Genomic DNA, 13,533 nt, shown 5'->3' on the forward strand with positions numbered 1-13,533 from the left:
CTGAGGAGCCAAGCCACCAAAAAAGTATGTTTTAACACAGTGCAATCTGTAATTAGTATTTGTAAATGTTGGGTACAGTTGTTTAATATTATTCAATGCAATAAGTGTACACCCCGATAGCAATCGTCTAGTCTTAAAATTTTTCTCGGCCAGCACTGTAGGATATGGAAACATTTAGGAATAAAGCAACAAGGGCAACTCTGATTTGGCGCATTCCTAGGTTTACCAGTTCTGGAAAATCTTGAAATGCATCAAAAACCATGGAGTTGCATGGGAACACACACCCTACGCCAATGGAACGCCTTCCCAGGGCAGAGTAACGCAATTCAGTGATTTGCACTGCGTTGCGTTACTCCAGATTTATGAAACCACGCAGGAGCATGCAAAGCAGCCTTGTGTGACTTCATAAATCTGGCTTTGGGCTTGCATAACTCTTGCACCATACAACACCACGTTGCGTGCCACAAGAGTGACTCAAAGGGGTTCATAAATTTGCCCCTCAGTACATATGACAATGGATAGACAGTACTAAATGTACATCTCAATGCAACAGCTGGTGCCTCGTTAGAAGTGCCCTGTAATTGGTAACAGGCCAGTAATGCCCAGTAATTTACCCTAAAGCACACACAAGAACCATTTACACACCGAAGCAGGCAAAGACATCTCTAGTGTCATTGGTGGTCGTTTCCTCAACCAAAAGAACTGTCTTGTAGTGTTCCTGTTGCTGAGGGATCTGCCTTTTACATTCACAGTCCCTGACTCGCTTTCCCACTGACTGTTTCTAATCCCAACTCTTTGCTGTAATGTGGGCAACTAGAATCCCCCTCATCAACTGCATGCCATGCTCCTTGCCATGTTTGGCATATCATTTTGTCTTGACTCACTGCACCGTTCCTGCTTACAATGATGTTCTCTTAGGAAACACTTAAGATCCCTCATGCAAAGCACTGTTGGCTAAAAATAAGAAATGAACGAAGGTGTCATAAATGAAAATGAGCTACTTGATAAGTATTAAGAAGCAGGTGCATCCATGCCACTTTATTAGCATTATGTTTAAAAGATACATGTATTATTAAAACTGAAAACAAACATTTATTATCTTATTCTATTTTTGAGATAAACTGAAGCATTAGCTGAAAGCCAAAAGGCATACACGTATAAAACTGTTTGTAATAACTAGGTAGTGCAGATACTACATGGTGCAAAGGACTTCAGAAGAGAACTGACAAAATATTGAAGAGATGGTGTAAACAATATTGTCAGTGCAACCCACGTTTTGTCTTATTGAAAAAAGAGTGCATGATATAAAAAACTTTATAATGTAGACATCAATGGATCCACCACACCTGTTTCAATAGTTTTACTCTTTCTTTGTCTTTCATATCCTCGTAGGTATTCTCAGAATAACCACAATGCAGGATCATAACCAAAGCAGTGCAGCCAAAGACTTCATTCTAATTGGATTTCCATCACTTCAAAATTTACAGACTGCCCTTTTCCTTGTATTTTTGCTTTGCTACCTTGTGATCCTGATTGGCAATCTGATGATCCTCTGCGCTGTTGTGCTGAATCAGAAACTTCACAAACCCATGTATTTTTTCCTCTCAAACCTCTCAGTGCTGGACATCTTGTGCACCACCACCACTGTGCCTAAAATGCTAGCTATTTTCCTTTTCAATACCAAGGCTATTTCCTTCCACGGTTGCTTCATACAAATGTACTTCTTCCATGGTCTTGCAGTGACTGAGTCTTTTTTACTTGTAACAATGGCGTATGACCGCTATGTGGCTATTTGTATTCCATTACACTATACGACAAAAATGACAAAGATGGTCAATGTTCAGCTAGCAGCCAGTGCCTGGATCACTGCTTTGTTGATACCTCTACCTGCTGTTATCCAGACTTCACAATTGCACTTCTGCAGCCCTTACAAAGTGGTGCACTGCTTTTGTGATCATTTGTCTGTCGTTCAAGCTGCCTGTTCTGATACCACCTCACAGGCTATCCTGGGATTTTCTATTGCAATGGTGGTTTCCACATTTCCACTGCTTCTGGTTTCCCTGTCCTACCTGAACATTATCATAGCCATCTTGAAGATCAACTCAAAAGAAGGCCGTCAGAAAGCATTTTCTACATGCACTTCCCACCTGATAGTTGTCATCACCTACTATACTTCCATCGGTGTGTCCTACATCTCCTACAAGACAGACATGGCAATTGACTTTCACATCATGGGAAATGTAATATTTGCAATTTTGACTCCAATGGTGAACCCAATGATTTACACACTGAGAAACAAGGAAATGAAGGATGCAATTGCTAAACTTTTACACATAAAGAGGGATCAAGAGGCCAGATGAAATGTGTGCTTACTTACATCTTTATTTAAGCCAAAACCTTGATTAATATGACATTGTTATATTTGTGTACTTTTTCACATGATGCACATTTGCATCAAATCATGACCAATTCAACCATGATTACCTCTTTCACTTGCTGGGTTTTTATCTTCTTTGGCCTTCAATAAGATCTTTCGCCACTACTACCCCCAGCTTGACCCATTACCCGCACAGCGATACCAAAAGCCTCTTTGAGATTCCTTGCATGTCCCTTACAATCCACTGTTAGGATGGAAGCAGCAGATTCCAGCATTTTACTCTGGGCAGATACATCGCATGATGGGGAGTGAGTAATGCCACTGTAGACTGCCTCCCCCCCTGGGCTCCGTACTGATGGTTGTTTGAGGAGCTGAGAGGTGGGGATGACTGCAAGTGTGACTGGTTCCAGAACTCTGAGCTCACAAAGTAAGGAAGACAGTACTCGGCTGGCGGATGGGGGCATGGAGCCCAGGGTGTGTGGGCAAAACAGACAATGGAGGCCTGATTGCTAGGGTGGAGGGTGGATCAGATCTCTTGAGCGTGGAGGGTCCAGGAGATAATCACCCTGGAGTGTATAGGCCCAGAAATAACAGACCTGGACTTTACTCAGGAGGGAGGGGATGTTTTACTCCTTCACTGACGAGTCAGAATCCACTGGCCTCAGATCCAGATTGAGTGAGAATGAAGCTAGTGTCTCTCTGTCTAGGGCTAGTGAAGGTAGTTTCTCCATGGTACCAGGGGCCACAGTCAAGTGCCAGAAGCAGCGGAAGAGGCAAGAGAAATCTGCTTCAACTTTTGGGAGGAGAGATAAAGACCCCCAAATGGCAGCTGCTCTTAAATGGTGAAGGGTTGCAGGCATGAGAGCTCATTTGTCCCCCAGGGTACCATTCACACAGGCACCAGGGATAAATCAGGGAAACCGACTTTAAAACGTATGTATGGCAACATTAAGGAACACAAACTAAAACAAGGGCTGAGGGCCCAATTAGCTACTAAACAACTCCAGGGTGGCGTGAAGAAGGTGTCCAAATCATGTGTCCAAATCATGCGCTGAGTTTGGGGGAAAAGCTCAATGCCACAGAAGACGAACAAGGATAGTAGAAAATTATGTGGGGTTCCTTAAAGGCAAGGTTGAAACTCAGGAAGGGCAGCTCTCTGACATTATTTAGAAGATCCAAGATTTCAAGAACTGCCAAAGGCAGAATAACATACGGTTTCCTGGGATAAAGGAAGTGGCTGAAGGCAATGATGTTAGAACATTTATGTTAGGCCTTCTCAAGAGCGCCTTCCCAGAACCTGTGGCTTGGGACTAGGAGACAAAGGTACAGAGAGTGCCCAGATTTCCACTTATGCACTTAAAGCAGGGCCACCTCGATGGAGCAGGGGACAACCGCCCTGGAGCGATTTTTGTCTATTTTAGGAATTATCTTCTTAGGCAGGCTATTTTAGAGAAGGCTCGACTTCATGCCCAAAGGTGTATTAATGATCTCTCATTTTCTGTGCTCCCTAATTTCTGTCATGCTACAGTGGAGCACAGGTTGCAATTAAAACAGTTCATAGAGCCCTTTCAAGGAAGTGGGGCAAAAGCCTATTTACTAGCTCCTGCCCCCTTGAAAATCATCTTTAAGTTCAAAACCAGAACCTTTACCTTTGAGATTCAGGCAAATGAATTTTTGAGTAGCCTTGCCCCACAACATTAACCATAATTTTACTGGAGCGTATTGTTGGCTACTGCCTGGAAGAAGTGGGGTAGGAATTCTTCATGCATTTTGCTGGGTGGGGGGGATTTCCAATGTTATTATGAATATGAATTAGGAGTCTTTTGAGACAAGTTGATTAAGCTTGGCCTAATACTCTGCATATTGGATAATTTCCCCTCCTCTTTCTTTTTGGTGGTTTAATAGGTATTGAAATAGGGTGGGGCTTTATGCTTTATTGGAGGGCTTTTTGTAAGTTCCTCTGCTCTGTTCTGATTTGGTTGATGGACAGGCTTGGGTATACACATGGGGATTTGGGGGGGAGCCTGCAGGGCTACACACGGGAGCCACCACTCAGGTCAAGGGTGGCCTGATTGCCCAATGTGGGTGGTGGGGGGATGGTGGGGTGGGGGGTGGTTTGGGATGGGTTGGGCTGGCTACAGGGGGGTTAGGGGTGGACAGCCTGGGTTTTGGGGGGTCGGGTTGGTCACAGTAGGTGGAATAGCAGGGAAGGTGGAGAAAAGAGTGGGGTCATGGTGAAGGATCAGTACATTATGGAAGGTGAACAGAAACACAAAAGATTGATGAGAAGATACCCTGAAATAATGCACTATTCACTCACACCCAGGAGGCAGGACCAACGGAATGGGGAGGCTTCCGATGGTAGGAGGTGCCGGATCCAACATTATGTCAAAAATTTGCATAGCTACTGTAAATATTTGTGGCCCTAATGATGGGGGCAAAAGAGGTAGGGCGCCAAAAATTTGAAAATCCTTAAGGAAGATATTTACTGCCTTTAGGAATCGCACATAGACCAGGCTAATACAAGGTGATTGGAAACATTGGGTTTATTGCTGGTACCAAGCACCACTAGAATACAACGACTAAGGGGGTTACAATTCTTGCATGAAGTAAGTTATGTGACTTCAACAACGGCCTGGTAGATAGATACAGAAGTTGGACTAAAGTGGAATGGCCATATAGAACATGGGTCCTTTACCCTATGTTCACTGTATGCCCCAATTTTAGACCATCCTGGTGTTTTTAATTTATCAGTGGTGGAATTAGCTGTTTGACCTGCCCCCACATCTTATGCAGGGATATTAATTTTAATGGATCTGGGGCCAACCTTTGGGATACAACTGACACCTATATAGGTTGTCAACCGTGGATGTTTAGAGCTCTTCGTATCTTAGAAAAAGAGATAGGCCTGGTTGATGCTTGGGTTAATCCTAGAGCACCGTACCCAGGCTTTACGTATTATTCGGCCCCTCATGTCTCTTTTGCCCAGCTGGACAATTTTTTTTACACCAGATTTATTGAAGGAGGCTCAAATAGACTTATATTAACGATTGATGTATGATCATAATCCTCTGGGAGTGGAATTTACCCTAGGAGGGCTTATCAGGAGCACTTGGAGTTGGTCTTTTGAGAGAGGCCTTCTGTCAGATGTGTCTTACATTTCACATATGAACATACAAATATATTGATCCCTGTTTTTTTTAATTTGAATAGCTCAAGTGCCCCACCTGGGGTAGTGTGGGATGCCTTCAAGGCAGAGAAATGGGTGGAAACTCTTAGATTTAATTTGAATTGACAGAAGTAGAGACATTTGTAAAGAACTATATCAGAACCTTACTAATGTAGAGGACCTTGTAGTTACGGCAATAATGGAGGGGACCCTGACCCGCTATGGCCCACCAGCAAATAGTTAATATCAAGGATCCAATCAATGGACTTACAGCCAAAAAGTCTGCAGAAAAATATCTTGCAAGAAGGCAGGAATGCTATGAATATAACAAATGGGTAGGGCATTTTTTGGCAGTACGTACATGTCAGAAACTGGCTGCAGGTTACTTCACTGAAATAAGAGATATCAGCGGTGGCTTAGTTTCGGATCCTGAGGGTATTCGGAAAGCGTTTAGGGGATACTACAAAAAGTTATACCAGGCTCAGCCTCCAGGGGGAACGCATGATATTGAGCTGTTTCTGGCTTTCACAGCCTTAGACAGTATTACTCGGGGGAATCTGGAATTTTTTGGGGCCAACTTTTCAGTTGAGGATATTCACGCAGGTTTGCAGGAACTGCCTTCAGGGAAGGCCGTTGGGACAGATCAAATCCCATTAGAAAGTTACACAGCCTTCTGTGCAGCCCTAATTCCCGACATGCTGGAGCTCTTTTCTCAGGTACAGAAGGGACATAAGGCTCCTGACTCTTGGCCTACCGCTAGCATTGTTGTCTTTTTAAAGAAAGTAAAGGTTCTCTATGATCTTACCAGTCAATAACCATAATGAACAGTGATGCAAAGGTATACTCCCAAATCCTAGCTACTCGGCTGGGCCATATCATTGCCAACCTGGGCTTTACTAACCAGCATGGCTTTATCCCTGGCAGGAGCACCACCGATCATATTTGTCAGATGATAACACTTTTCGATGCAGCTGATGTTATAAATGAGCACATGGCAGTGGCCCTGTTAGATGCTGAAAAAGCTTTTGACAGGATCATGTGAGAGTATCTATGGAAACTCATGGGCTTGCTTGGATTAGGAACATGTGATGTTAAGGCAGTGCAGGCCTATTACAAACCTGTTGCCCATCTGCAAATGTTGGGAAGTCAATCCAGGGCAATCCATATCGAGAGTGGACCGAGGCAGGGATGCACCTGCTCCCCTTTGTTATTCACTCTATATATTGATCCCTTCCTTTGTAGGCTAGAGGCTAATCCAGTCATACTACCAGTAGGACGTTTTGGCTGGGATATGAAAAACTTAGCCTATGCCAATGACATTGCAGTGGTAACTGCAAATCTGGATGCGGCCCTGCCCGTAGTGGAAGAGGAAGCTGCTAAGTTTGGCAAGTTTTCAGGATACTCACTGAATAGCCACAAGATGCAACTGGCGGTGAACCAGAGCATTATCATTCAGTACTCGGAGGTGGTTCAGCAGTCTATATATCTATGTATTAGCATTGGTGCAAAATAAGATCAGCCAGTGAAAAACAATATTGCCCCAATAATTGAAAAAGCAAAGCAGGATTTCGCGAGATGGAGCAACCTTCATCTATCCATCATGGGTCGATGCAATGCTGTGAAAATGTTATTCTTGCCAAAGGCCCAATATCTTTTCTGCGCTATCCCATTAGAGTTTGAAAATGTGTGGTTTAAAACATTGGATGCTCTGGTTTCCAGGTATATATGGTCGTACAGTAAAACAAAGTGGGCGATCAGGCATCTGATTTTACCTAGGGAAAGGGGGGTGGACTCACTTGAACTTTAAATTGTATCAGCTGTCTGTCGCTTTCCAATATGACCTCTTATAGGAAACAATGATGGGGGGCACTGGCCTACACAGCACGTACTCTCAATCGATGAGCTACTAATTGGAGCAGATGCCAAGGGTTGTTTGCTAAGGCTGATGGAACCCAGCTACTACAAGAAAGCCTAGTTTGAAGTGCTTGGGGCAGTTTTTAAAAATGGGGCTGCCTTTTAAAATAGGTAGGATTAGGGAGACTGATTTTGTATATTCCAGTGTAGAGATATCCAATATTGCAAGACGTTTTTCAAGATACCTGCTTGCTAAGATGGGTGAAGCAGGGGCTTTTAAAATTGGGAGATGTCTTTTAAGAACAGAGCTTGGCACCATTTGAGGTGCTTCGGGCTAAATTTGACCAGAGTCATAGGGATTTTTTAAGTACTTTCAAATACGAGATTTCATCCAACTGCTCCCGGATCTGCTGTTGGGGTTTGAGGAGTGCTCAAACACCTCAATTTATGCAAATCTGTGCAGGGGAATACCGGATGATCTAGAGAAGCACAATAACAAATGACAGAAGACACTTGACGCCAATGATCTCAGTTTTTATGATTTTTATGAGTCTTTGGAGCTCACCCACACCATACACATATCTTCGGGACTTCTGGCACAGCACTATAAAAAAATGTTTGACTTATACTTTACTCGCACAAAGATTGCCAAGTGGTGGGGCATAGAGGGGACATGCTGCCCATGTTGCTGAGTTCCTGAAGTGGATTTGCTCTACATGTTTTGTACATGCCCACAGTTGGATTCACTCAGGTCAGAGATCTCTAAATTTCCCAGAGATGTCTTTAACATTAGCCTGGTATTGACTCCTCATATGATGCTATTGAGGGTGTATAGGCCTGCGGACTCTTTGGGAGGGGAGCCCTTATTATTCATTGCGATGACAGTATGTCATCTCTGAATTGTTTCAGCATTGCTTGATCCTCAGTCTCCCTCCTTCCAACAATTGCAAGGGTGTTTCCTTTCAATTTTAAATTTGGAGATGGCCCTTTATGAGCCCAGAGGAAGGAAAGCCAGGCGGATGCAGATGAACATCTGGGGGCCCCTCTTAGAGTGGATAAATTCCTGTCAGCAGGCAGGAGGTCCATTTAATAGCTGAAATAAGGGTGCTAGGGAGCCCCTTTTAATAGCTTGCTGGAAGGGTTATGAAAATGGATATCTTTGTAGTTAAAGCACCTTTGTATTTTAAGCAAACACACTTTAATAGTATTTTTAAGGATATTTTAAGATCTAGATATTGTGTTTTTCTGTAACTTGGGTTTTACATTCTCTCGCACTGGATGCTTATGTCTCTGTAGTTCTATTTCCTTTATGCTATAAATCATATAGGTATGTTTTCCTCTTATTCAAAATGTGTCTGTTTGGGTGGCTGATACTGAACCCTTCTCTTATGAATTGTTTAATTTACTTTAAAACTTAGGTAAAGGCATGCACTCAGCACTTTAAGAATGTGGTCATGTGGAAGTTAGGTTTCTGTACTCTTTCGCACAACTCACAGGGTTTGGCACTTAAATGCATTAACTGTTATATCCAGCATATATGAATTAATATTAAGTATTAACTGATTTGTTGTCGCTTCATGATGAATTGTTGATCCTAATTCTCTCCATTTTGTTATTGTGTGTTTTCCCACCCTTTATTTTCTTTCCAGATTTTGCAAGCATGGAAATATTTTTTTAAAAAACATTAATAAAAATATTACTAAAATAGAGCATCAGGGAAAATGCAGGACTCAACATTTTACCAAGTGTGCCATCTTCCATCAGTTTCCTCCAGTATCATTATCGCTCTCCATTCTCAACACTACCTTGGGAAAACTACGCTCTCTTTTATGCAGGATAAACTCATGTGAATACATTTAATTGAACAACGTCCCAATACTCTTTCAATTTACAAGAAATGACCTACAGAATTATTTTAGGAATGTTTTATCCATATTCAATTCACAATCAGAGAGCCTTTTTCTCACTGAAACCTGGCTGAATGGAGATTCTTCAGCAGATTTATGCAGTACCTTACCCCCTAACTATTCTATAGTTCATTTAGACAGACTTCATATGAGAGGTGGCGGTATAGCTATTATTCACAAAATCTTCATTAAATGCTCAACATTCCCACTGGAAATTCCAGGATGTGAAAGTATGTTCTTCTCTCTGCACTTGTCGTCTACTTATACATTCTCAGGAATCCTTCTCTATCGCCCCCCCGGCCCGCGTGGAGTCTTTTTAGAAGTTATCCCGGAGGCAGTGGCCCGTTCTATTGGGAAGGCCTCTAACTTAACTGTCCTCGGCGATTTTAATATCCACCTAGACAATCCTAACTGTCCATCGGCTAAATCATTATTAGCCTCTTTTACCTCTATGGGTATGGACCAGCATGTTACTGGTCCAACTCACACGAAAGGCCATACTTTAGACCTTTTTTTTTTGTAATATCCCTAATCTTACCTTCTCCTCCTCTCTACCTCTACCCTGGACCGATCACTATTTAGTGTCACTTACGTTTCCCTATGATGCTCCTAGAGAGACACAGGTGCACCACAATGGGTCGTGCTTGGTCGAAGTTGGTACCTAGAACTTGGCATATGGCACTCTGTGCTTCTCCCTTAGCCAGTGACCATGCCTCCATTAATACGGTGGACCTGTTTAACAAATGGATTTCTACCTCTTTAAACTCAGTTTTGCCTTGCAAACTGAGGGTGAAAAAACCTGCTGATAAGTCTAGTCCCTGGTTTTCGTCTTCTCTATTGGACCTTAGAAAGAACTGTAAAAAATTTGAGAGAATTTGGAGAAAAGATTATAATCCTTCTGCTAAAGAAGCCTATAGATCAGCTATTGGACCTTACCATCATAATATTAAGACAACACAAGCTCTATATTGCAGCAGTAGAATAGAGAACTCGTCCACTTCTTAGAAAGAAATCTTTCAGATCTTTAAGGAGCTCACTATACCCCCTATGCCGCCCTCCCCGTGGAAGCTTCTATTATGCATAGTAATGTATTAGCGGCTCACTTTCAAGACAAGATTAACAAGATATACTCCGGTTTTCCTCCATCTCCCTCTCAGAATAATCTCATGGGGCAGGAGATGAATTCTCCTACGGGTATGACACAGTTAACCAATTTTCCCCCCCTCACAGGTACTCTGATTGGGAATTTTCTTGCTAATATCAAATCGGGTTCTCCCTTGGACCTGGCCCCTCCTTCTATTCTTTTGAAGGCAGCAGATATTGTTGTTGGTCCTTTGACAGAAATACTTAATAATTTCTTGTCCGCTGGTATTCTTCCCAGTTCCCTCAAACATGCAATCATAAAGCCTCTCTTAAAAAAACCTAAGCTGGATCCCTCTGTCTTGGATAATTATCGACCCATTGCCCTTCTTCCTATATTGGCAAAAATTCTGGAGAAGCACGTGAACCTGCAATTGACCAGGCATCTTGAGAGCCACGATCATTTACATCCTTCTCAACTGGGTTTCAGAACCCATCTCCTTACTGTAACTGATTCTGCTCGGCAACTTCTAGATCAAGGTGGTCATGCTGCTATTATCCTCGTTGATCTTAGTGCAGCATTTGACACTGTCGATCATACTCTTCTCCTTGATAGACTTTCCAAGATAGGGTTAGGAGGTCCAGCCCTTGCCTGGCTCTCCTCCTTCCACATGGGAAGATCCTTTCAAGTTTTGGATCGCTCTTTTTTGTCTGACGTCAGGTCTCTGTCTTGTGGAGTCCCGCAGGGTTCATCTTTAAGCCCCACCTTGTTTAACATCTATCTGTCATCCTTGGCCACAGTAGTCGCTCCTTATAACCTCTCTATGGTCACTTATGCTGATGAGACGCAATTGGTGGTTTCCCTCTCTAGTAGTAGGGACTCCCCCTCTGCCAACCTGGCCGACTGCATGAAAGATATTGGGGACTGGATGACCCTGTTGAAACTGAAATTTAATGACAGCAAATCAGAGGTAATGATTATAGGTAATGGCGCCCCTACCGCCCCTCTGGCTATGTACTCTGAGGCTTTTAACAGCCTGCCTCCTCCAATAACACAAGTAAAAAGCCTCGGCTTTCTGCTTGACCCACGCTTAACTATGGAGCCACAAGCTAAAAGAATCTCCTTGATCTGCTTCGGCTTAATTAGAAGTGTCAGGAAGATTCTTGGACTTCTGCCATTCGCTGCCAGAAGAATTCTTGTACAAGCCCTAGTTCTCTCCCGCCTGGACTACGGGAACTCTCTATATCTTAGTTCTCCAGATTATGTAATAAAGAGGCTGCAGGTTATGCAGAACGCGGCAGCTAGACTTCTCATGAATACCCCAAGGCATCTTTCCGCTAAACCAGCACTTGCAGCTCTTCATTGGCTCCCGATTAAGCAGCGCATTCAGTTTAAAGCTCTGTGTCTTGTTCACAGAGCCTTACACAATAAGGGTCCCCTTTCCCTTAGAAAACGGATCTTTCTTTACTCGCCCCTTAGACCTCTTAGATCTCGTTCTTTTCGACAGGTTTACATCCCTTCGGTCAAGAGATCATGGGGAGGTAATTCGTTCTCCATCAGGGCTGCTCGGCTCTGGAATGCCCTGCCCTTTGAATGCCGTCAGGAATCCTCTGAACTTCTCTTTAGGAGGAAGTTGAAAACCATTCTCTTTCCCAGTTAATCTGCTTCCCCTGGCTCTTCCGACATTCATGGTGTACTTTAGCGATGGGATGCCCCCGGGTAGCCATGCGCTCTACAAATCTATAAACTAAACTAAACTAAACTAAACTTTTGCAGAAGTCAAAGAGCTTTCTCCATATTTGCCTGGAAACAGTCCCTCTTTGTTATCAATTAAATACACACAGGCCCTCATTACAACCCTGGCGGTCGGTGATAAAGCGGCGGTAACACCGCCAACAGGCTGGCGGTAAAAAAAATGGAATCAAGACCATGGCGGAAACCGCCAACACATACAGCCACTTTAACACACCGACCGCCACGGCGGTAGCAACAAACACTGCGGCGGTAACCTCCAACAGCCAGGCGGAAGACAATATACCGCCCACAGCATTACAACAGGCCTATCCGCCAGCTTTTCCGGGTGGTATCAACGTCATCAAAAGCACGGCGGAAACAGTACTGTTAAGGGAAACGACTCAGCTCTCGACACTTTAGGAAGAACCACGAATCCATGAAACCCAAGCTGCACTTTTTTCCAATGCCGGTGTACCTTCTCATACACCAGGAACATGAACGCCGGCAAAGACAACCACAGTGAGTACTGCACCTAGCACACAAGGGAGGAGGGGGGGGAAAGAGAGTGACACACACGCAACTCCCTCACCCCCAACACCATACACAGAAACAGATGCAACAACATCACATATATACCCCGTAACCCTCAGGAATAACGCAAGGAAAAAAGGAATGGAGTAAAATGAGTGTAATAGTACAGTTTTAAATATATACATCCTTAAACAATAAACAGTATGTACAGTATATACAAAAGGAATGACAATGCCCACTCCAAAATGTCCGTGGACCACTGGGACAGAACATATAGGCCAAGGCCACACTTGACTCCTGCCTCAATACAGGGAGAACACTGCAGGGGCATCAGGTAAAAAAACACAGGCACCTTAGGGGGATGGGGAATGGGGGGGCACCTCAGCCGGAAGATGGTACAACTCCACTGTTCTGGAGGGGGCTCCATGCTCACTGCTTGGTCCTGGGGAGTGCAAAGCCACAGTCTCTCAAGTGGGTGCTTTGCCCACTGCTTGGTCCTGGGGAGTGCAAAGCCACAGTCTCTCAAGTGGGTGCTTTGCCCACTGCATGGTCCTGGGGAGTGCAAAGCCACAGTCTCTCAAGTGGGTGCTTTGCCCACTGCATGGTCCTGGGGAGTGAAAAGCCACAGTCTCTCAAGTGGGTGCTTTGCCCACTGCTTGGTCCTGGGGCATGCAAAGCCACAGTCTCTCAAGTGGGTGCTTTGCCCACTGCTTGGTCCTGGGGAGTTCAAAGCCACAGTCTCTCTTGTGGATGCCTTCTTCCACTGGTTCTGGAGGGGGCCTTGTGCCCAGTGTGCTTCATCCTGGCAAGGATGTGGTGAGTGGATGGCTTCTTCCACTGGTGCTGGAGGGAGCCTCGCACCCAGTGTGCCTCATCCTGG

General features: G+C 44.1%; 1 protein-coding gene across 1 annotated transcript; it reads left to right on the forward strand.

Moving 5' to 3' along the window:
* The first annotated feature begins 1,545 nt into the window (after positions 1-1,545).
* LOC138249475 (olfactory receptor 2AT4-like) lies at positions 1,546-2,360 on the forward strand. The gene has a single exon (XM_069203434.1). The coding sequence runs from the start codon at positions 1,590-1,592 to the stop codon at positions 2,358-2,360; it is 771 nt and encodes a 256-aa protein (XP_069059535.1). The 5' UTR covers positions 1,546-1,589.
* The last annotated feature ends 11,173 nt before the right edge of the window (positions 2,361-13,533 follow it).

This window comes from Pleurodeles waltl, chromosome 8 (genome assembly GCF_031143425.1).
Source record: "Pleurodeles waltl isolate 20211129_DDA chromosome 8, aPleWal1.hap1.20221129, whole genome shotgun sequence".
In the NCBI taxonomy this organism is placed as follows: domain Eukaryota; kingdom Metazoa; phylum Chordata; class Amphibia; order Caudata; family Salamandridae; genus Pleurodeles; species Pleurodeles waltl.

Excerpts from the sequence above, each read along its gene's own strand:
- LOC138249475 (XM_069203434.1), top strand. The coding sequence starts at position 1,590 with ATGTATTTTTTCCTCTCAAACCTCTCAGTGCTGGACATCTTGTGCACC.